This window comes from Notolepis coatsorum (assembly GCF_963971535.1).
Source record: "Notolepis coatsorum genome assembly, chromosome: 1".
In the NCBI taxonomy this organism is placed as follows: domain Eukaryota; kingdom Metazoa; phylum Chordata; class Actinopteri; order Aulopiformes; family Paralepididae; genus Notolepis; species Notolepis coatsorum.
This window is the reverse complement of record NC_140165.1, coordinates 14,401,050-14,424,862: the sequence shown is the minus strand read 5'-3', so window position 1 is coordinate 14,424,862 and position 23,813 is coordinate 14,401,050. Positions and strand designations below refer to the sequence as shown.

Genomic DNA, 23,813 nt, shown 5'->3' with positions numbered 1-23,813 from the left:
ATGTCCGGCTATCCTCACGCAACCCAGATCACCAACAGATTCATCTAAATTTTGTTCACAGGACTTATCTGACCCCTAGACGATTGAATCTAATGGGTCTCAGACCTGACTCTCGATGTACCTTGTGTCCAAACGGTGCCACAGGAACATTTATGCATATGTACTGGGAATGCCCTCCTGTTGAGCTCTATTGGGAAAATGTTACCTCTCAGCTCTCAGATATTCTCTCTCTGACCATACCTGTTTCTCCTTCTGTATTGCTATTGAATGACGTTTCTCAATTACCGACCTCTACACATGTGAAAAGGCTGATTCTAGCCGGCCTCACAGCCGCCAAAAAATTTATTGCCTCACGATGGATACACCCAGACAAACTCTGCCCGAAGGTATGGATTCTTACTTATCTCGATGTGATCTACTTGGAGATATCCACGGCACGTGTTATAGGGGTAAATTAGTCTAATATTGCGATCTGGGTGGCTGCTGCTGCAAAGCTAAAGGAGCGCATATAGCTGATTACTGATTACTATACTATGTATGTAACTCATGTTAAGGTCCTGGGGTGGGGGGGGGGGGGGGGGGGGAGAGCGAGCAAGTGCTCATGTCTACTTGTTTTTTCTTTTTTTGGTGTTTTTTGTATATTTAATTATGTATATGTTTTGGGCCCCTTTGGCTGTGGGTCTGATGGTCACAGGCTCGGAATGGGGGGGGCCCTAGTTCGGGGTCGTGGTGTTAAAGAGGCGTGATGCTTTGATTGGCTGGGGCGCCGGACTCGGGGTCCTCGAGGGATGGGGATCGTGGCTGGTGATGGTGGGGGCTCAAGATGGTCACTATACAGTCTGTCTCTATTATTATCTTGTCATTATTGTAATAAGTTACTGTCCTGTGATGTCTGTTTATGTATTATTATTGTATTGTGTTGTGTCTTGTTTCATGTGGAAAAAATAAAAGAAAAAGATTTGTTTCACAAAAACAAGAAAACAGACTGCAGTCTGGAGTCGGGGGCCTCTTATTGTATGTGTTACTACATAATACATCATAATAATAATCATAACTGACTACCTCGTAGTCTACCTATATAACTCTGTATGATAACATGTACAATAAGTAAGGGATAATGTATAGCTACAAAGTCATTGTCGCAAAATAATTGACCGACACGGTGTTCTAAACGCAGTGAAGGTCAATTATTTTGCGACAATGACCGAGTATAGCTATACATTATCCCGCTTATTACAGGGCTAACTTACTAACAATATACGTAATTCATTTTACACCATTGACAAGACGAGATCAAATGCAGACGCTGTGAGGATTCGCCTGTCCCTGGACCTTTTTTCCCTGTCTACTCTCCTCAACAGCCCCCACCCTTGCGAGGACTTTTCCCTGTCTCCTACCCTTCACCAGCCCCCACCCTTGCGAGGACTTTTCCCTGTCTCCTACTCTTCACCAGCCCCCACCCTTGCGAGGACTTTTCCCTGTCTCCTACTCTTCACCAGCCCCCACCTTTGGACATTCTTGTTCCTCTACCTTCACGCACCTGTTGGGAGTTTGCGATCAGCTCGGGAGAGTACTTAGGTTGCAGACTCCCCTCCAGTCCTTGTCGGGTCGTTCTGTGTTAATCGCGAGTTAACTATGGACAATCATGCGATTAATCAGATTAAATATTTTAATCGATTGACAGCACTAATATATATATATATCCACATCTGACAGTCTGTACATACCTGCATATAATCCTTTTTACATGTACTACCACCTCAGAGACTCTGGGATAGAATCCAGCTGTCAGCGGTACCACCGGCTTGGTCAGTCGTCCCTACTAACACAATTGGCAGTGTTAGCGGGTGGGAAGCCGGTGGGGTGTGTGTCCTGGTCGTTGTAAACTGTGACTCCTTCTGGTCGGCCTGTTCAGCAGGGAGGGGATCTGGGGGGAGATAGCGTGAACCTCTGCACGTGTTACGTTCCCCCAGTGAAACTACTCGCTGTCAGGTGAAAAAGAAGCGGCTGGCGACTCCACATGTATTGGAGGAGGCATGTGGTAGTTCTACACCCTCCCCAGGCCGACAGTGGGGCAATGCGCACAACGACCAGGAAGGGAATGGGCATAACGACTAAATTGGGATGGGTGAAAAATACAGAAAGCCAAAAAATAAATAGAATACAAATTCAATCGAATGTAATGTCTCCCCAGGGAAGTATGCCATGCGTGACCTGGTGACCCGTCTGCCGGGCGGGAACCCCACGCTGCTGTCTGACGACACGGTGGCGTCCGTGTGCTGCACGCTGCACGAGGTGACCAGCTGCAACATGGAGAACGCCAAGGCCCTGGCGGACAGCGGCGGCATCGAGAAGCTGGTGGACATCAGCAGGGGACGGGGGAAGGGGTACGTCCTGAGGGGTACAGGGGGAAGGGGTATGGTCCTAAGACACAGGGGTACAGGGGGAAGGGTATACGGTCCTGAGACACACGGTTACAAAACCTGTCAAAAGTTGTGCTCGAGCAATTGTTCAGGGAAATACCTTTTTAGAATGCATTTTAAAGGAACACATATTCTTGTCTCTCTCTGGAGAAGATGGTAAGCTAATTTCCAAAAATGTTGGCATGCACATTTGAGTTCAATTCAAATGGCGAGTACTCGAGTAATCGATTACTCACGCCCATCCCTTGCAGAAACATTGTATTTTTTGATAAGTTGTTCTGAATCTAAACCAAATGTTGGTCATTAGGCAAAGGCGATTGATGTGGAATCCATTTTCACCATTAGAGAGATATAAATTGAGGTGTGGGGTATGGGCAGGGTAATAGTAGAAATACATGAATATAGGCAATAAGATTAGATCTGAATATAGAAATATGCGAACAATTAAACAGTGTAAACTATATAATTAACTCTTAATATAAAAATATGAGTACAAATAAAGAGTGTAAAGAAAGGTGCAGATGAGTGTGAGATGTCAGTATTACATATCGGTTATATGTTACAATAAATATAGGCAATAAATAATTTGAATCTGAATATTTACTATGAGTAAGAGTACAAGTAAACGGTATACACAAGGTGCAGTATACACAAGGTACCCTAACTGGCACAATATACGTCATACGTTGTTGGACCTCTTGTAATTGTCAATCAAGTTTTAGTAAACAAAAAAAACGTGTTCTGGACATATTTTATTCAAATCTCAACCCTCTGCACTTGGTTATATTTTGATAGTCTGTGTATTTTCTTGTGTTTTCTCCTCCATCTAACCCCAGCCTCGTGTCTCTCTCTCCAGGTTTCTCCTCCATCTAACCCCAGCCTCGTGTGTCTCTCTCTCCAGGTTTCTCCTCCATCTAACCCCAGCCTCGTGTCTCTCTCTCCAGGTTTCTCCTCCATCTAACCCCAGCCTCTCGTCTCTCTCTCCAGGTTTCTCCTCCATCTAACCGCAGCCTCGTGTCTCTCTCTCCAGGTTTATCCTCCATCTAACCCCAGCCTCGTGTCTCTCTCTCCAGGTTTCTCCTCCATCTAACCCCAGCCTCGTGTGTCTCTCTCTCCAGGTTTCTCCTCCATCTAACCCCAGCCTCGTGTCTCTCTCTCCAGGTTTCTCCTCCATCTAACTCCAGCCTCTCGTCTCTCTCTCCAGGTTTCTCCTCCATCTAACCCCAGCCTCTCGTCTCTCTCTCCAGGTTTCTCCTCCATCTAACCCCAGCCTCTCGTCTCTCTCTCCAGGTTTCTCCTCCATCTAACCCCAGCCTCGTGTCTCTCTCTCCAGGTTTCTCCTCCATCTAACCCCAGCCTCTCGTCTCTCTCTCCAGGTTTCTCCTCCATCTAACCCCAGCCTCGTGTCTCTCTCTCCAGGTTTCTCCTCCATCTAACCCCAGCCTCGTGTCTCTCTCTCCAGGTTTCTCCTCCATCTAACCCCAGCCTCGTGTCTCTCTCTCCAGGTTTCTCCTCCATCTAACCCCAGCCTCGTGTCTCTCTCTCCAGGTTTCTCCTCCATCTAACCCCAGCCTCGTGTCTCTCTCTCCAGGTTTCTCCTCCATCTAACCGCAGCCTCGTGTCTCTCTCTCCAGGTTTCTCCTCCATCTAACCCCAGCCTCGTGTCTCTCTCTCCAGGTTTCTCCTCCATCTAACCCCAGCCTCGTGTCTCTCTCTCCAGGTTTCTCCTCCATCTAACCCCAGCCTCGTGTCTCTCTCTCCAGGTTTCTCCTCCATCTAACCCCAGCCTCGTGTGTCTCTCTCTCCAGGTTTCTCCTCCATCTAACCCCAGCCTCGTGTCTCTCTCTCTCCAGGTTTCTCCTCCATCTAACCCCAGCCTTGTGTCTCTCTCTCCAGGTTTCTCCTCCATCTAACCCAAGCCTCCCGTCTCTCTCTCCAGGTTTCTCCTCCATCTAACCCCAGCCTCGTGTCTCTCTCTCCAGGTTTCTCCTCCATCTAACCCCAGCCTCGTGTCTCTCTCTCCAGGTTTCTCCTCCATCTAACCCCAGCCTCGTGTCTCTCTCTCCAGGTTTCTCCTCCATCTAACCCCAGCCTCGTGTCTCTCTCTCCAGGTTTCTCCTCCATCTAACCCCAGCCTCGTGTCTCTCTCTCCAGGTATTCTCTGAAGGTGGTGAAAGCAGCGTCTCAGGTGCTGAACACACTGTGGCAGTACAGAGACCTGAGGACTCTCTATAAACAGGTTAGCGCACGCACACACACACACACACACACACACACACACACACACACACACACACACACACACACACACACACACACACACACACACACACACACACACACACACACACACACACACACACACACACACACACACACACACACACACACACACACACACACACACACACACACACACACACACACACACGGGACAGACTTCTAATTCAACCACTTAGCAGACTAGCCTACTCTCTAGAATCAAGGTCAAAAGAGAGAGAGAGAGCTCAAATCACACGCATAAACACATGTAATGATGAATATTTGGTTTCCCTGATTGTTAGTAAAGTGAAATCATTTAGTCTCTCCTTACACAAAGGAAAGAGCGAGAAACACAGGCATTACATTTAGGGATGCATAGGTCACAAGAAGTCTAACATTTGTATAAAAAAAAAAATACAATACGTCCAAAACTACGCTGCTCGCATGCTCACCTCCACCCGCCGATCCGACCACATCACCCCCATCCTCCACGATCTCCACTGGCTCCCCATCAAGTACAGGATTTAGTTCAAAATTCTACTCATCACCTTCAAAGCCCTCAACAACCTGGCCCCCTCCTACCTCTCTGACCTCCTTCCCCACCACACGCCTGCCCTCAACAACCTGGCCCCCTCCGACCTCTCTGACCTCCTTCCCCACCACACGCCTGCCCTCAACAACCTGGCCCCCTCCTACCTCTCTGACCTTCCCCACCACACGCCTGCCCTCAACAACCTGGCCCCCTCCTACCTCTCTGACCTCCTTCCCCACCACACGCCTGCCCTCAACAACCTGGCCCCCTCCGACCTCTCTGACCTCCTTCCCCACCACACGCCTGCCCTCAACAACCTGGCCCCCTCCGACCTCTCTGACCTCCTTCCCCACCACACGCCTGCCCTCAACAACCTGGCCCCCTCCTACCTCTCTGACCTCCTTCCCCACCACACGCCTGCCCTCAACAACCTGGCCCCCTCCTACCTCTCTGACCTTCCCCACCACACGCCTGCCCTCAACAACCTGGCCCCCTCCTACTGTACCTCTCTGACCTCCTTCCCCACCACACGCCTACCCGCTGCATCAGGTCCGCAGATGCTAACCTCCTCCAACCCATCAGGACTAAGCTCCGGACCTGGGGGGGCGACAGGGCCTTCGCTGCAGCTGCCCCCCACCCTCTGGGGGGCAGCTGCAGACACCCTCTCATCATTTAAAAAAAAGCGCTAAAAACCCACCTTTTTACCCTTGCCTTCAAGCCTTGAACTCCTTCCTCTCTCACCTTTTATATAATTTTTTTTTTCTTAATTTTTTCTATTAAAACTGTATTGTTTATTTTACTCTGTAAAGTGTCTTTGAGCATTCGGAAAATCGCTATACAAAATGTATGTATTATTATTATTATTATTATTATTATTATTATTATTATTATTATTATTATTATTAAGATATATAATATAGGCTATATATATATTAAAAAAAAATAAAACATATAATATAAAACATATAATTATGATATTGTCAGAGGTGTCTACTGACAACACACAAAAATCTCTAGCTCAAAATGTCTGTGACTCTTAACATTCAAGCACATAGCTGCGATTAATGCATTTGATTTGATTTTGAATCTGGCAGGCAGCACAAGCCAAGCTCACCTCGGGCAGTTCCCATACTAATAAACTTTATAGACGTCGTGCTGGTATGGGTAAGCACTGCAGTGTGTAAACTGATAACGGTGCCTGAGATGACCTCCATGACCTCCATTGCACAAATAACGTATAAAGCAAAAGGTAATGTACTTCCAGGAAACATTCCAAAACTGTTCTTTGATAGAGAGGGGGGTTATAATCTGAGGGGAGAACTCAACTTAAAGATGCTTAGTGTACATACTACCAGGAGAAGACATTGCATTTCAATATGTGGAGTGAAACTGTGAAACAGTCTGAATGTTGTGCTTAAGCAATGTCCAAATATAATACAATTCAAACAGTGTTATAAAGAAATTATTTTCACGAGGTACAGGGATGCGGAAGGGATTTGACATTCACGGGTGTTTAAATTTTTATAAAATTGTATTCATGTTTTATATATATTTGTTTTATAAGGATTTAAATCGGTAAGGAATTACATTCATTTTGAGTAGTGGAAAAGGGGTAGGATTAAATAAGTGTATACTTCTTCCTACTCCTTTTCGAACATGTACATTTTGTTATGTTCTTTTTGTTCTTTTTTTTTGTATTGCTAGAGATGAATGATTTGTTTTTTTGTTTTATTTACATGTTCGAAATAAAGATTTCAAATAAAATCATGTGTTGTTGTTTTTCTCTTTCTGCGCAGGACGGATGGAACTACAGTCACTTCCTCACGCCAGTGTCCACGCTGGAGCGAGAGCGCTACCGGTCCCAGCCCACCCTGACCACCACCAGTAACCTACACTCATCCCCGGTCATCCAGTCAGGTAACAGCCCACCCTGACGTCAAACAGTGTCCAACTTAGAGTGCTACAGTATTGAGAGCATAGTAGTCTAGACATATTAGCATAGTAGTACTAGGTAGTAATATAGGCAAGGTAGATTACTTGGTAGCTAAGATAAGATATTCCTTTATTGATCCCTTGGGGAAATTAAAATAGTACATTCATTTGAGTAGTGGAAAAGGGGTAGGATTAAATAAGTGTATACTTCTTCCTACTCCTTTTCGAACATGTAGATTGAGTTGTGTTTTGCTTTTGTTATTGTTTGTATGTATTCATTGCATGTTCGAAATAAAGATTTAAAAAAAATATATATATATATAATTAACTAACTAACTAACTGAAATATACAGTATTCACATAAGGTGCAGTATGCATAAGGTAGTATTATTGTCCTTTTTAGGTTCCTAGTAGTTGTAGTTGGATAATAGTAAAGTGTTTTTGAAAGTGCATAATAGTAAAATACGAAGGCTAGTAGTTTTTGTTTTTGTACAGGTGATTAAACTGGGTATAACATATATAAATTATTACTACTGAGTAATATTGCTAATCAGATGTATGTACAAAGTTGTAGTATTAATATGTACAGTGATATTACAGGTATATGCAAGAGGTCTCGACTCCCGGAGTCAGCATTGCCCATTGTCATACTAACTCGTTTGGCTGAGTTAGGGGGAGGGAAGTCGTGGGTGGTAATCTGGCGTTGTGGACAGATACAGGTCAGGTCTGGGCGCCTGCTCAGCGAAAGGCAGGAAATGGTGAAGGCAGCGTGACCTCCCACACGTTACGCTTCACCAATAAGAGTCCTCGCTGCCAGGTGAAAAGAGAGCCACTGGCTGTCTCCACATGTGTCGGAGGAAGCATGGGGTGGACTTCAGGGTTCCCTTGTACCGACCAGTAGGAGGAACATGCGCACAACAACCAGGTAGGGGAGGGGGGAATTGGCATAACGACTAAATTGGGATGGGGAGAAAAATTGAAAAATCAGGCGGAGAAAAAGACGATTAAAAAAATATATATACATTACAGGTATAAAGACACTATGGTAATAAATAATAAATTGTTACCGTCGGAGAGCTAACATGCTTCTTGATTAGCATAGGTGTTTGGCAAGGGGATTGGGTTTCTTCATTGAGCACTTATCCTTGTCATTAGAGCACAGATAGCTTGTGTTTTATTATAAAACTTCTATGCGTCATGAATGCAGAAAAGCAAGTGGCTTTGTTTTGCTTTCTGATGTGTTGGATGTTAGAATCAGATCTTAGTGTCGGGGGAAATTCTCCTGATACCGACATCAGCCTGACATCTGTTGTCAGTGTTTGCCAGCAAGTCAACTCAACTCGACTCAACTAAAATTCACTTGAATCAACTCAACTCAACTCAACTCAGCTTAACTTAACTCAACTCAACTCAGCTTAATTTAACTTAACTTGACTCAACTCAAATTAACTTGAATCAACTCAACTCAATTTAACTTAACTCAGCTTAACTTAACTCAAGTTAACTTAACTCAGCTTAACTTAACTCAACAAAATTTAACTCAGCTTAATTTAACTCAACTCAATTTAACTTAACTCAACCCAGCTTAACTGAACTAAACTTAACTCAGTTTAACTTAACTCAACTCAACTCCGGCTCCCCTCAAAGCCCATGGTCAGAGTTTAAGCATATAGTGACACACCCGTTTTCTAGCTGTACGTGTTCTGTTTATAATGTTGGACGCAGTAGTGGGAGATAGAGGAGAGACGGAGATACAGAGCCATAGCCCCGCCTTGCTATTATTTCCAAACTACTGACTTTATACTTCACAATTAAATATAATTACAGGATATCTGTGGGGTATTAAAACATCTTAAAAAGTATTCAATTCATAATTCTCAATTTATGGTATTAAAGGTCTTAAATTTTATTTGCACATGTATTACATGTTGGGGGTGGGCAGCCCGGATGTTTAGATTAAATAATATTAAATATATGAAATGTTTTTGTATTCAAGTCGTTTCTTGCGGGGCTACCGGGAGCTTGGTGTGTCTGGCGAGAGCTTGTATGGAACGTCCAAGAATTTTAATTGGTGCGCAAGTGCAGCCGCCAGTTTAGTATCACTATGTGTTTTTGCTAGTATGGTGGTGAAATTGGCATTACATTTTGCTCTAAGTGGTCTTAAAAAGTCTTAACTAGTTGAAACCTGGGCAGCCACAGGACGGCCAGAACGGAGGAAAAGACTGTCACAACTGCAAGCAGGCAGGCTACACAGTATATGACTATACTGACGGACAATCTATATACTGAAAATACTTTTTTATGCCACTGTGGGAATTAATATGAAATGCTGATGTGAATGTCTCTTTCCTCTGAACTTGTTTAAAAAAAAATTAAATGAAATAAAAACTTGGTCAAAAAAAAAAAAAGTGAAACCTACAAATGCCCTGATACCAACCCCTGCAATGTCTTACTTTAGCTAAAGCTAGCTAGCTCACCAGCTCCCTGATGTCACACCTACAGTAAAACAGCTGCCCACTCTCAAAAACACAAGCATTAACTACCCCTACCGATTTATAACCATGACAACATGGTTAGCTTACTAACGTAACAACCTGTTTGGTTAGCTTACTAACGTAACAACCTGTTTGCTAGAAGTGGAGGTTTTCACTCTTTCCCTCTAAAAGGGGTCCATTTACCACAGCTCCTAGGGGGGAAGCCAATTCAGGATGCAATTCAGTACTTTAGCACGACTGGAAAAACACACTTTAATAGCACTGGCAGTAATGATGAAGACAAAAAAACTCAACAAATGTCTGTTTATTTATAAAATCATGAAATGCATTGTAAAGTTGAGCTCTTTCTGTCACGTACGCTAGCTAGCTGACTGTCTTTGCTACTCAACTTCTGCCTGACCAAACTGGCAGTCTAGGGAGTGTGGAGCGTGTTATGGTCTCGGTATACTTGCTTTTAACCACGCGTAGACTGCATTGTGAACGGCATTGTTCACATACTTGCCTGCTTATTTTGTATTGTACCTGGAGGGTGAAAAGTCTCTCCACTAGGGGGCAGATCAGGGCCGAATCCTCCCTGGCCGATCTACTATCCAGATTTGCAACATAAACATAAAACATGGCGACACTCGAGCAGGTTATGTTGAGATTACGGCAGAAAAAGGTCTCAGACCTGTTTTTTCTTTTTTTGACTGTACTGTACAACGGGTGCTTATTTAAACCAGTTGAACATAGATGCTAGACTTAATGCTTTAAATACCACAGAAATGTTGAGATGAATGACCACAACTGATACATGTGTTTCACCACATGCAATGTGTTATCAGTTAAAAAGTCAAAAGTATGTTGTTGTCGAGTTCCCCCTGACATTCCTCCCTGGTCGGCCGGGCTCCTCAGGTGGCAGTGCCACCTCCTCGCCAGCCATGCTGGGGATCAGAAGACACAGCTCCCACCACCAGAGGGCGCAGTCATCTATGCAACTGGACTCGTATTACGACGACAACAGTTTACACAAGCTGCAGTACACAGGTGAGAGGTGCAGTTTACACAAGCTGCAGTACACAGGTGAGAGGTGCAGTTTACACAAGCTGCAGTACACAGGTGAGAGGTGCAGTTTACACAAGCTGCAGTACACAGGTGAGAGGTGCAGTTTACACAAGCTGCAGTACACAGGTGAGAGGTGCAGTTTACACAAGCTGCAGTAAACAGGTAAGAGGTGCAGTTTACACAAGCTGCAGTACACAGGTGAGAGGTGCAGTTTACACAAGCTGCAGTAAACAGGTGAGAGGTGCAGTTTACACAAGCTGCAGTAAACAGGTGAGAGGTGCAGTTTACATGCAGTATACAGGTGAGGTGCAGTTTACAGGTCAGAGGTGCAGTTTACATGCAGTTTACAGGTGAGAGGTGCAGTTTACACACGCTGCAGTATACAGGTGAGAGGTGCAGTTTACATGCAGTTTACAGGTGAGAGGTGCAGTTTACACAAGCTGCAGTATACAGGTGAGAGGTGCAGTTTACACACGCTGCAGTACACAGGTGAGAGGTGCAGTTTACACAAGCTGCAGTATACAGGTGAGAGTCACAAAGGGTTATTTTAATGGGCCGCCTTTTACACTTGGAGAAGGTTGGTACGTACAGTGTTGGGGAAACTAGATTAGATTAGGCCGGGGTGCCCGAGTGGCGCACCGCATACTGCGTAGCAGACCTAAAAAGCTGTAAAAATGCAAAAAAATTGATTAGGCCAACTAGATTAGTTTGGAAGGTGGCGGTCTCAGCCAGGGTTTCGTCAGGTTGTGAGAGGTGTCTGTCTCAGCCAGGGTCTGGTCAGGTTGTGGAAGGTGGCTGTCTCAGCCAGGTTCCAGCCAGGTCTGGCCAGGTTCTAAAGACAATGGAGATGCTCACTGTGCACCAGAAAGGGCCACAGCACGGCTAATCCCTGGCTAGTGGAGACAAGGCATTGATCACCTGTGTGCTATTGATAAGGTTCTTTGGATCGAAACTAGAGTGGTTTGGTTCTCTCCGGTAAATTCATTGCCACATAAACATGAGGGAAAGCTGCCACTAATGCTAAATGAATAGGAGTCAGATTATCCTTTTTTATTAGAATATTTAGAGTGATTTAACCCACATACTTGCATCGGCTCAGCACTAGTTTTCTTTGATTCATTTGGCTGTTGTTTGTTTGTTTGTTTGTTTATCCAGTCCAAAAATGTATTGTCTGAGCTTTTGATACAAGGAACTGAACTGCATGTGACAACTAAGCAGTTTAACAATACTTTGGCAGCTGTACATTTCATTTTCATTTAGGTTTTAAATCAAATCTACAAAGGGAAATACTGTCTGCAGGAGATGATACACACACACACACAATCATTTATGTTAATGTGACATATGGGGAGATTACATAGATGCACATTCATTATGTAACTAACCTTAACACTAACCCTAACCTTAAAAGAACACGCCAACATTTTTGGAAATTAGCTTACCGTCTTCTCCAGAGAGAGACCAGAAGATGGATACCAGTTTCCTCTCTGTGCGTTCAGTAGAAAGCTATCTGGCTGCATGTTAGCCTAGCTTAGCACAATGAATGGAAACGGACATGACCGGTTAGCCTTCAGGAGAGGTGTTAGTTGGACAAGGCTAACCGGTTGTCTCTCACCTGATACCACCCCCACCCTTCTAACTCCCCCCTCCAACCCAATACCTAGCCCGATCCATCCACTATCCCTTTCTCTCTACTATAAAGACCTAGGTTTGACTGGATTCTAGAGCTCTTTAGAGGGATACTAGGCCATATCAGCGATAACTCTCGATATATTTGTACTTGATATTCTGTTTGAGCTAAATAAACCTGTGTTCTACATCTGGTAAATCCCTCCGCCAAGCCTGTCCTGACTAAACAATGTGCTTTTATCTCCGTGCTTTAGGGTCTGAGAAGAAACCATATTTCATCGGGACGTACACCTCCCAGTCAAGAGAGGATCTCAGAAGGTCCCAGGTAACATAGCACAGCTTCTTTTTCTTTTACCTCTATGACCGGCAATGTCACTAGCTCATTCATTTCAGTTACTCACACTTAGTCACTCTGTCCCTAGTGGCAGCTCACTCTGTCCCTAGTGGCAGCTCACTCTGTCCCTCACTCTGTCCCTAGTGGCAGCTCACTCTGTCCCTAGTGGCGGTTCACTCTGTCCCTAGTGGTGGCTCACTCTGTCCCTAGTGGTGGCTCACTCTGTCCCTAGTGGCAGCTCACTCTGTCCCTAGTGGCAGCTCACTCTGTCCCTCACTCTGTCCCTAGTGGCAGCTCACTCTGTCCCTAGTGGCAGCTCACTCTGTCCCTAGTGGTGGCTCACTCTGTCCCTAGTGGCAGCTCACTCTGTCCCTAGTGGCAGCTCACTCTGTCCCTAGTGGCGGCTCACTCTGTCCCTAGTGGCAGCTCACTCTGTCCCTAGTGGCAGCTCACTCTGTCCCTAGTGGCGGCTCACTCTGTCCCTATTGGCAGCTCACTCTGTCCCTCACTCTGCCCCTAGTGGCAGCTCACTCTGCCCCTATTGGCAGCTCACTCTGCCCCTAGTGGCAGCTCACTCTGCCCCTAGTGGCAGCTCACTCTGCCCCTAGTGGCAGCTCAATCTGTCCCCAGTGGCAGCTCACTCTGTCCCTAGTGGCGGCTCACTCTCAGATTTGTTTGGGTTGGCTGTTCATTTAAATATGAGGCCAATATCAGATTCCAGTGTGAACGGGTCACGCCCCTGAACTGACCCGTATGCGCACATGAACAATAAAAGGAAGATGAACGTAATTTAATTTCTTTTTTTTTGTTTTTACAAATGTCTATCAAGACTAAGAGTGACTTAAAAGTCACATGAAATTTCGCATAACTGTTCAGACTGAGGTCACTTTGCAGAAAGTCATACAGTACCTACACACATTGTGAAAGTGGCCCAAATCAGATTTAGAAAAGATCAGATTCCATGTGATTTGTGCCGTCCACACTGTTTACTGTAAATCTGATCTGAGTCACACATGAGCAAAGAAATCAGATTTGGGCCAATTTGGTCTGCAGTCTGAATGTAGCCTGTGACACTGTGTCCATTTCTACATAGATGTATTTCTGTTTGTGCCAGGGGTTGTCTGCACACCATGATTAGATTAGATTAATTGTGGATATGAATATATACTGCATATCCCCCCTGTGACCTTTATTTGACTGTAGGCGTATGTTTACAGAGTGTATTGTACAGCTGAATACCACACGAGTTACACTCACAACAACAAAAACGTTATTTTGCACATAATCTCACACATATCCCAAAACTCATCAGCATTACAGCATTACTAAAACAATTTAGTTTGCAAAATATTGAACGTTGTTTCTTGCCTCCCACAAGCCGGCTGCAATGTGGACTAAGTCATACAGTACATAGCACGAGTCCCCTCCGATACTCGAGGTAACAGCCGTCGCATCTTTTCACCTGCGCAGCTCGATCTTTCAGCGTCGGGGGTTTGGGCTTTTGGAGGGGCCCCGCCCCCGTCGCTTCTTGATTCTACTGCGCAGGCGCACCAACGTAAAACATAATTGTTAATGATACAAATATTGGGGCACTCCAGTAGCACACCACATAGCGCGCTGAGTCGCGAAGCGGTCGTCCCGGGTTCGTTTCCCAGTCCCGGCGACCATTTGCCGCATGTCTTCCCTACCTCTCCTTCCGTTCTCCCTCTCTCCCTCTATCGGTCCTGCGTGGCCAGAAAAAGCTGAAAATGCTATAAATAAAAGTTTAAAAAAAAATTATACAAATATTGTCGTATTTATCATTATCATTATAATTATTTAATTCTGTGAATGTCTCTAGGATCGAAGTGACTACAATCCCCAAGGACTTATCCCAAAGACGGCTGTTATAAACTCGGGTGCACACCAATACATCGAGACATAGTCGTATTTATTATCATTATAATTATTTAATTCCGTGGATGTCTCTAGGATCGAAGTGACGACAATCCTCAAGGATTTCTCACAAAGAAAGACGTTAAAAACACGGGCGCACGCCGGCCTGTCCGATTTACAACTGCCTTTTCGAGGTTGTAAATCCTACAACAAATGTACAATACGAAGCCGCTCGAGAATGCAGAATAAATTCGTAAAGAATTCCTTGGTAACTTTCACGTATATACGTCCGTCCGAGAATGAGGACCATTGATTTGTTAGCGTCACGTCATAAGTAGCGTCATACCAGTATTACTCTAAAATTGTCATAAAGTACAGTATGAAGTGATGATTGAAAATAGAATACATGAGGAAAGTAGTTTGTGTAATCATCCATTTCATAACGCATCGCCACGTCTTCGTCTCTCCACGCAGCATACGGAGCCGTTCTACGACGAGCCCGACCGGAAGAACTTCAACGACTACCGGATGTACCTGTCGTCGTCCTCGCCGCAGGGCTACGGGGAGGAGTCGTACGAGGACGAGCCCGTCCACCTGAGCCTGTCCTCTCCGGAGTGCTACGACGGCGGCCAGTCGCTGCGGCTCAAAGCCAACACGAACTATGTGGATTTCTACTCCACGGCGCGGAGACCCTCGCACAGGGCGAGCAAGTACACCGGCTCCCCGGACTCCTGGGTGTAGCGGAGATGATGATGTCCCACAGCGGGGTGATGACAACATCCGTACCGCTTCAGTCTGTGTGTGTGTGTGTGCGTGCGTGTGTGCGTGTGTGTGTGTGCGTGTGTGTGTGTGCGTGTGCGGGGGAGTGATTGTGCACAGGGGAAGACATAAGACATGTTTTTGTTTGACTCGCTTGTTCACCAGCCACTTGCACCATTTCACCAGTCAGATGGGGTTTGTAGTTGTACCCTTACAAAAAAAAGTATCATGGTAGTTGATAGTAATAAAAAAAATGTACCACAGTACCGGTCATTGTACAAATACTTGACCATGATACTGCTATGGTAAAAGTCATGTACCTCCTCTGTGCTTAAATAACACCATGATATATATATACATATATATATATATATATATTTGGCATCGATTGGGGAACAGGATTCCTCCTCTTAACTGGGCGTGCGTCAGCCCCAGTCTCCTCTGTAGACCAGACCGTCTCGTTTAACAATCCTAACCCTCAGACGCGGAGTGATACTGACTTGTGAAAAGGAATCAGAATTATAGCTGTAGAATGATATACGCTCATTATACCATGGCTAGTATGAACCAATCGGATTGCTCGATTTGAGCTACCCGTTTTATAATTCAATTCAAACCGTGGTGATATCCTGGTATTTCCATCATATTCTTGGTCGCTACGGTCATCATAGTGAGCAAGAAATGATGTAAATACCCTGATTTTGGACTTTTTTGTCGAGGGTAGCCTTACAGAAAAGTCACATGAATCTGAAGTTTTTTCCCTGCATGCTATAAGACACTTTTCAAGTGTTTATTTTTTTATGTTTTGTACCCCCCCCCCCCCCCATCCAGTTTCACATGGCATCACATTTGTATTCTACGATCATGTCATCACATTCCTCATCACATGTGTTGTGAAACATGTACACAACACATATATGAAAATTAGGGCTGACCTCGACTAGTCGAATAGTCGACTAATCGATCGAAAGGAGCCGTAGTCGATTGCCAACCTCTTAGTCGAATGCAAAAATAAATCAATGAAAGGATATAATATTTTTGTATTATTCTTTCCAAAAGCAAAGAGGTCTAGAAGTGTGGCTAACGCTAATGGCCCGCATACCAGCGAGGCTAACTGCCTAAGAAAACGGGCACAGAGGCACTGAAAGAGTGTTCACACTAGAAAAATATCAAGATGTATCCATCAGTGGACCAATTGCATGCTTTCGCAGGACAAGAAGCCTTCAGTCGACTCCTTCAGACATTAAGCACCCCCCACAGTCCAAATTATTATAATAATAATAATAATTATATATATGTAACGGTTGTGACAACGTCATCTCAAACTTCAATCCCCCGAGGGAGATTCGAACACGGGTCTGCCACGCCACGTGCAACAACACAGATCACTATACCAAGAGGTGAATTCACTTCTTTGTACCGTGTCTATGCGTCTTTTGAGGATGTGAGAGTGAGTTTAACCCATAGCACCGCTACTCACCCCAGCCCTTCTTGACTGCGCTTCACAATACCATCCGTTACATATATATACATTTTTTATGCATTCAGGGGGGTAGTCGACTACCAGTCGATTATGGGCAAATTTTGGTCAATCAAAGTCAAGTATACAAATCCTTAGTCAGGGACAGGCCTAATGAAAATTACACAGTCGAAGAAAATGGAAACAACACGTGAAAATCACATAAACCAAACCCAAACCAAAAAACTATGGTTTGGCTATGTTCACACTGCAGGCAAAATTGGCCCAAATAACATTTATTTTTGCTCATATGTGACTCAGATCTGTTAATTGCATAATGTAGCAATGTGAACAGCACAAATCACATGGAATCTGACCTTTTCAATTCTGATTTGGGCCACTTTCATATAAATATGTGGTCCTAAAGCAGATACAGGTCTGGTTTGTTTTATTTAACTGGCCTCCACTCAGTGATGTTCCTGACCGCGTTCAATGAACGATCGTTCATGAACTCATTCATATTTTGGGCAAACGTGAACTGAACGTACTGTATTTCCACTAGATGAACGTAATTGTGAGCGTGTTCATTCTCTGCGCTCTATCACAGTATAACGTCGTTCAAAAGTGTGCCAGATTTGGGATGGGCGCATCCCAGCGTGAAATGTTTCAGTGTGTGCGTATTGCGTGCGGATAGAGAGACTCATTACGCGCCCCTTCAAGGCAATGGTAGGGGAAACACTGATAAATAATCTGTGTGATGGAAATGCCAGTATTCTGATTGCTGTCTGTGGTTCTATATGGGTTGTGGCAACAATGTTTACAAATAATAGCTCACAACAACGTATTGAAAAAATAACTATAAACTATAAACTAGTTCATTTTTTAAACCATGAACTTTAGTTAAAAAACAATTATTATGAACTGAACTAGTTAATAAAAATAATTGGTGAACTGTGAACTGAACTAGTTCATGTAGAAAGTGAACTTTCCCCACACTGCCTCCACTGCATTCAACTTAAATACTGTGACTTCAGTGTCATCCATGTTTACGTCCATCTTTGTTAGTGTTTATTTGCGTATGCGCGGGTCAGTTCAGGAGCGTGACCAGTTCACACTGGAATCTGATATTGGCCAATTTTTTTTAAGAATGAACAGCCAAAAAAATAAATCTGATCTGAGCAATAAATCAGAATTGAGCAAGAAAGCTTGCAGTGTGAACGTAGCCATAGTAGCCGATTGAATTACATTTACATTTAGACTAACTTAACCAACCACATCCAAAAGTTCATCAGCATTGGTTTGGTTGGTGGTTAAGCTCCCACCCTGTGCGTGCGTGTGTGTGTGTGTTGTGTGCACGTGTCGGGAGAGAGATTGAGAGTGTGTTCCAAACCGTTCTGAATGATGACCGACATTGTTGTTTACCGGAGTTGTTTTGTGATCGTCGACTGAAGTCTTCTTCTCCAGCGGTAAAGAGTCCTGTCACGTGTTGGCTTTGTAACATAGATATCGTCCGCCAGCATCGTCTTCAATGGGGGAGAGAGGGGGGGGGGGGTGTAAGGTATAAAAACTAGAGATCTTGTCGGGGGAAATGCTCTCTTAGGCTGTGATCACATTGGAAGCCTTTTTGAATGTGGCTGCGGCTTTTTTCCATCGTTTTCAATGGTTTTGTTGCGACAGGCGCGCAGCTCCTCCAAACTACGCGCCTTGCATTTTTGAAGCAACACTTTTTCGGGGGCACTCTCAGCCACAGAGCGCACCGACGTCAATGTCACCTTCTTGTCAACGGACCAATCAAATTAACCGAGGGGAGGGATTAGAAATCTGAGGTATCTGAAGAGAAATCGACAGCAAAACAAACCAATCGATAATGGAGAAGCTCATTTTGGTAGTTTACAACAAACCCTGTTTGTACAAGTAGGTTTTTACCACGATCGAGATATGAACAGCAACGCCTGGAGGGCTGTGAGCAGTAATGTATGTAACTTAGCTGAGGTAACAATCAGTGGCATCGCTCATTGCACCCTGTGTACTTTCCATTCTCTATGTACACCGTCACGCCTCCTGTTTGAGCGCAAGAAAAAGGCGTCCAAGGTTATCACAGCCTTAACGAGCATCTTTGCTCTCTTAACGAGCATCTTCTTAACGAGCATCTTCGCTCTCTTAACGAGCTTCTTCGTTCTTGGGGCCCCAAGTCTCAGAGAACCTAGGTTACACCTGTAACTTCTCGTTTTTCTGTTGGCCAAAAAGTTCAGTATATCATAAAAGTGGGTGAAATATGTGAAAAGTTAAAAAACTAAAGTATTTGTACAGATAAAAAAAATGGTTCAACTTGTCTTGTTACATTGTTGTATTAAAAAAAAGTTTAACTTTCTGTGATTGTGTGAAGAACAATTTTCTATTATTTATTCAATCTTTTTTTAATTCATTAATTTATTTGACCTGTGCGCCGACCAAAATACCCCTGTTTGTCTGTTCTATCCAAACACTGATAATGATAATGTGCAATGTTACAGAAGGGAGATATATATGGAATAAAGATAATATCATGATGAGACCTGCGTCATGTGTCTCTGTGTTATGTTTAAAATTACATTAACCTCTTAAAGTGTCTAAAGTGGGTGCTACGGTGAGTTGTTTATTTAAATTGAGTGTGTACGTGTGGATGTGTGTGCTGTGCTGTGAAAAGAAGCGGCTGGCGACTCCACATGTATGAAAAAGTAGATATACAGTGAATGAATGTATTAAACATGTCTTAATCTGCGCGCACACCGCTTTAAGGAATGGTTAACTTTTCAATAAAAATGTCTCATTATGTACTAGGGTTGAGCACCCTTCTTATTCTTATTCACAATTGACTTCATACAGTTGAACCTGTAAATTATTTGCATACAGTTAAATTTGGTTTCTGTTATTTAATGATTCAATAATTGTTTTATTTACTGTAAATTACTAGGCTATAGCCATAGGCATCTGTGGCTAGAACAGTCATCCCTGGAGGAGATGAGGGAGGTTCCTGTCCTCAAAGCCCCCCCCTCTCTGAGGAAGGTATATTTGGCTCTTCCATAGATGAGGTAGCGGTGGCTTGCAAATCCATGGAGGAAGAGAAACCACCCCCCCCCCCCCCATCCAAGGGAAAGAGTGCAACCGTCTTATCGACTGCTACCGCGTGAATCTGTGTAATGTTCCTTTTTTGTCTGTAAATAAACTTGTCAATAAAGAGAAAGTCTGTTCCACTGTGTTCTGTCCCATTCAATGAAAAAGCTTTTATTCCTAAATTTTTGTGCCCAAAACTGGCCCCACCCTACCTCACCGAGATCCTGCACCCCTACACCCCATCACGGTCTCTGAGGTCTGCTGAGCAGTCCCTCCTTGTTGTCCCTAAATCCAGGCTACAAAACAGGGGGGGCCGTGCATTTGCGGTTTCAGCCCCCAAACTGTGGAATGAGTTTCCCCCTACACATTAGGCTGGCCCATCTTAAAACACATTGTTCTCCCTAGCTTAAAAAAAATGTGTCTGCTGCTTTAATTTTGTTTGTAGTTCTGTGTACTTTGTATTGTGCTTATGAGTTTTCTTTTCTTTCTTTTTACTATATTATGGTTTTTACTGTGTCTGTGAAGCACTTTGGTCAACCATGTTGTTTTTAAATGTGCTATACAAATAAAGTTGGATTGGAAACAGACAACAGACCCCAGCTGTGCTTGTTTAACCCTTTCACTACCACGCTACAGAAGGTTAACCCTTTACTATCACACTACAGACGGTAATCTGTAGTGTGATAGTAAAGGGTTAACCTTCTGTAGTGTGGTAGTGAAAGGGCTAAACATGATGCATGTGCGCCTCCTCTCAGAAAGACGTTGCCTTTATTCTGCTGTGTCTACTCGCAATTTCACCTCCTATAACGTTGCTCGCTTTAAGGGCTCTGTTTTTCCCTTGAAACTGTCTGGGAGCGTTACCCCAGTTAGCAAGCGGGAGGTGGGTGAGGCCTGGTCGCCTCTATACTTTCCACAAGCAACTTGTCCTTCCGCGTTCCCGTTTTGCGCTCTGATTGGCCACGCACGTTTCTGGTCATGTGACATGTGCGCCCAATCATGTGACGGCAAGTACTTTGGACGGTTAAGCTTAGGCGCTCTTTCGAAGTTGGTTAAGGTTAGAGTTTGTCTTAGAGCATGGCGATAGAACGCCAGCCCTGATTCCAAACTCTAACCTTAACCAACTGCGAAAGAGTCGCCTAAGCTTAACCAGTGATAAACTAGGCGTTAGGTCGTTTGCAGGCTGTTCGACGCGGAAATGGGCTAAGACACTGCTCTTCATGCGATTGGGCGCACATGTCACATGACCAGAAACGTGCGTGGCCAATCAGAGCGCAAAACGGGAACGCGGAAGGAGTTGCTTGTGGAAAGTATAGACGCGGCCTGCCTAGTCAGTGATATATGAGCGTGAAGAAAAGTTCTCTCAGTGAGCACCTATAGGGGCTTGCGAGCAGAGTCCAATAAGCTAAGCAAGAGGCTTTGCCAGTAATCATATAATTTGCCAGTAATCAATTTCAAGATCCTCCTCATCACCTACAAAGCCCTTCACTCCCTTGCCCCCCGGTACCTAGCGGATCTCCTCCATCCCTACATCCCACCCCGGAGGCTGTGGTCCTCTGACTCCGGTCTCCTCTCCATCGAAACTGGCCCCTGTAAATGTCCTAACCCAACCCCCTCCAATGTACAGTAATTTACCTAGTATGGTTTTGTCAATATTCCAATGTACAGTTTTGCTTGTTTGTACAGTGTTTCTCCCCCCCCAACCCCCTCCAATGTACAGTAAATTACCTAGTATGGTTGTCAATATTCCAATGTACAGTTTTGCTTGTACAGTTGTAGTGTTTCCCCCCCCCAACCCCTCCTACCCAACCCCCCCACCCAACCTCCTCCAATGTACAGTTTTTACGTCAAATGTATATACTCCCTTTTCTGGACTCTTTTTGTATCACAAACAGTACTGTATTTGCAAATCTGGTATGTCATAAATGTATAGATGTAGCAGTACTGTCTATCTGTATGTCATATATGTCTTGATGAATTGAAAATGGGGGACCCTGATGTAAACAAGACGAAAGTCTTTCTCTGGTCTGCATCCCCTTAACAATTGTGTGTATTGAGCTGTACTGTATTGTACCCATTCTGCAATCTGTTAATAAAGTTTTCAATCAATCAATCCCCACCACCAACATGCGGACTGTTGGTCCCAATGCCTTCTCTGTGGCCGCACCCACCCTCTGGAACTCCCTCCCTCCAAACATCCGTAGTGCTACATCCCTGCACTCCTCAAATCCCAACTCAAAACCCACCTTTTCACCAAATTTGTAAATGACTCCTGATTTCCCCTTTTTTTCTTTGGTTTTCTTTCTTTCTTTCCTTTTGATTATTATTTTGTTGTTACGTTGTTCCCTGTCCCCCTCCCTTAGCTGTTAAGCGCCTTGGTTCTCCTGAAAGGCGCTATATAAATTTAAGATATTATCATTATATAACCTCGTTTCCAGTTTTATCTCCTCCGTGAGATAAAGCCTGGTAAAGAACTACTGCCAAAAGTGTCTATGGGGTAGAATTTCCGGTGTATGTACTTCCCCTGGAAGCTGCCTCCAAACCTTTCCCGAATCCTGTCGGCAAACAAGCTAGAACGTCCTGGTCATGTAGTAAATTCTTCAGGCAAAGCCGTTGCAGTGGCTTAAACGAGGAAATATTGTGCACTTCACACGTTTCTATAATTGTTTTGTCGAAACCTGTAGCCTGTACTTCGGTCTAGTAGACTGGAAGGAGGAGTGGGATCGTGGCTGGGGTATGGTAGACTGGAAGGAGGAGTGGGATCGTGGCTGGGGTATGGTAGACTGGAAGGAGGAGTGGGATCGTGGCTGGGGTATGGTAGACTGGAAGGAGGAGTGGGATCGTGGCTGGGGTATGGTAGACTGGAAGGAGGAGTGGGATCGTGGCTGGGGTATGGTAGACTGGAAGGAGGATTGGGATCCTGGTAAAGGCCAAGGGGGAGGAGAGCCGCACACGGAGGCTGTGGTGATTAAAGCCATGCAGAGGTTAGCGCCATGTCTCTGCGCTCAAACAGCGGTGCCACCGGTTTCCAGAGGTGGCGAGGAGAGTGCCGAGCCAATGCACTCCTGCAGCTGGCAGCGCCGGGGTTCTGGCCGACTCCAGATACTTCACTCCTCACCCCGGATAAGGCAATGGTCACACCTGGAGCACCTCATCAAAGAGGGCGTGTCCCAGGTGTGCTCCATTGACCCAGGGTTCTTTTAAATGGTTTGTTCTGATTAAATATCAGATGATTTTTTTTAAAGGGGCCTTTTATGGCCTTGTCTGCCTGGAGTCGCATTTTATTCACGATGTCTAGAATTCATCGCATCATCCGAGGCAGTAGAACGGAGTCGCCTTCTGCGTTCACATCCACTAAATAATACACATTGGAAACCACACACATTTATTACATTAGGCTAATACAGCCAAATGACAACAACAAGTTAAAAGGTAAATAGATAGATCTTTATTAGCTTTTAATTGCATCAGTTTAAGGTATAATCAGGGTTACGACACCATGGCCACAAGGAACAAGGAGGTGACTTCATAAGAGATCGTATAAAAAGATTTAGCGTTCTATTGATGTTAAGTCACAATAGGGGGGGGAATCAATCGCAATCAGCTTAATGTGTCCTCAGTTCCTAGTGTAGACGAGGGAGACACCGATACCACCTTCTCATTGCCAGTAACAATTATGAAGTCTTACACTTTAAATATCAGCCATTAATGGGTACCAATTATATTTTACTGAAGAGCATAGTAATTGGACAAAAATGGAAATGGAATAAATGTCCGCCCCTTCGCTTTTGATTTATGAGATGTTAAGCATGTAGTTGGTATTAGGGATGCTCGATATTGGCGTTTTTACCGATACCGATATTCCGATATTGTCCAACTCTTAATTTCCGATACCGATATCAACCGATACCGATATATGCAGGGTTTCCCACCCCAAAAAACGGAATAATTTCAGGTAACTAATAATTTCACTGGATAT

General features: G+C 44.4%; 1 protein-coding gene across 1 annotated transcript in view; it reads left to right on the top strand.

Moving 5' to 3' along the window:
• The window catches only part of LOC311223607 (plakophilin-4-like), a gene marked incomplete at both ends in the record, with an annotated part of 77,144 nt that extends 61,877 nt beyond the window's left edge, over positions 1-15,267 (top strand). The window contains 6 exons of the mRNA XM_084308382.1: positions 2,195-2,387; positions 4,578-4,662; positions 7,014-7,134; positions 10,539-10,670; positions 12,572-12,642; positions 15,001-15,267. Of these exons, the coding sequence (XP_084164508.1) occupies positions 2,195-2,387; positions 4,578-4,662; positions 7,014-7,134; positions 10,539-10,670; positions 12,572-12,642; positions 15,001-15,267 (869 nt within the window). The remainder of the gene's footprint in view (positions 1-2,194; positions 2,388-4,577; positions 4,663-7,013; positions 7,135-10,538; positions 10,671-12,571; positions 12,643-15,000) is intronic.
• Between the last annotated feature and the right edge of the window lie 8,546 nt (positions 15,268-23,813).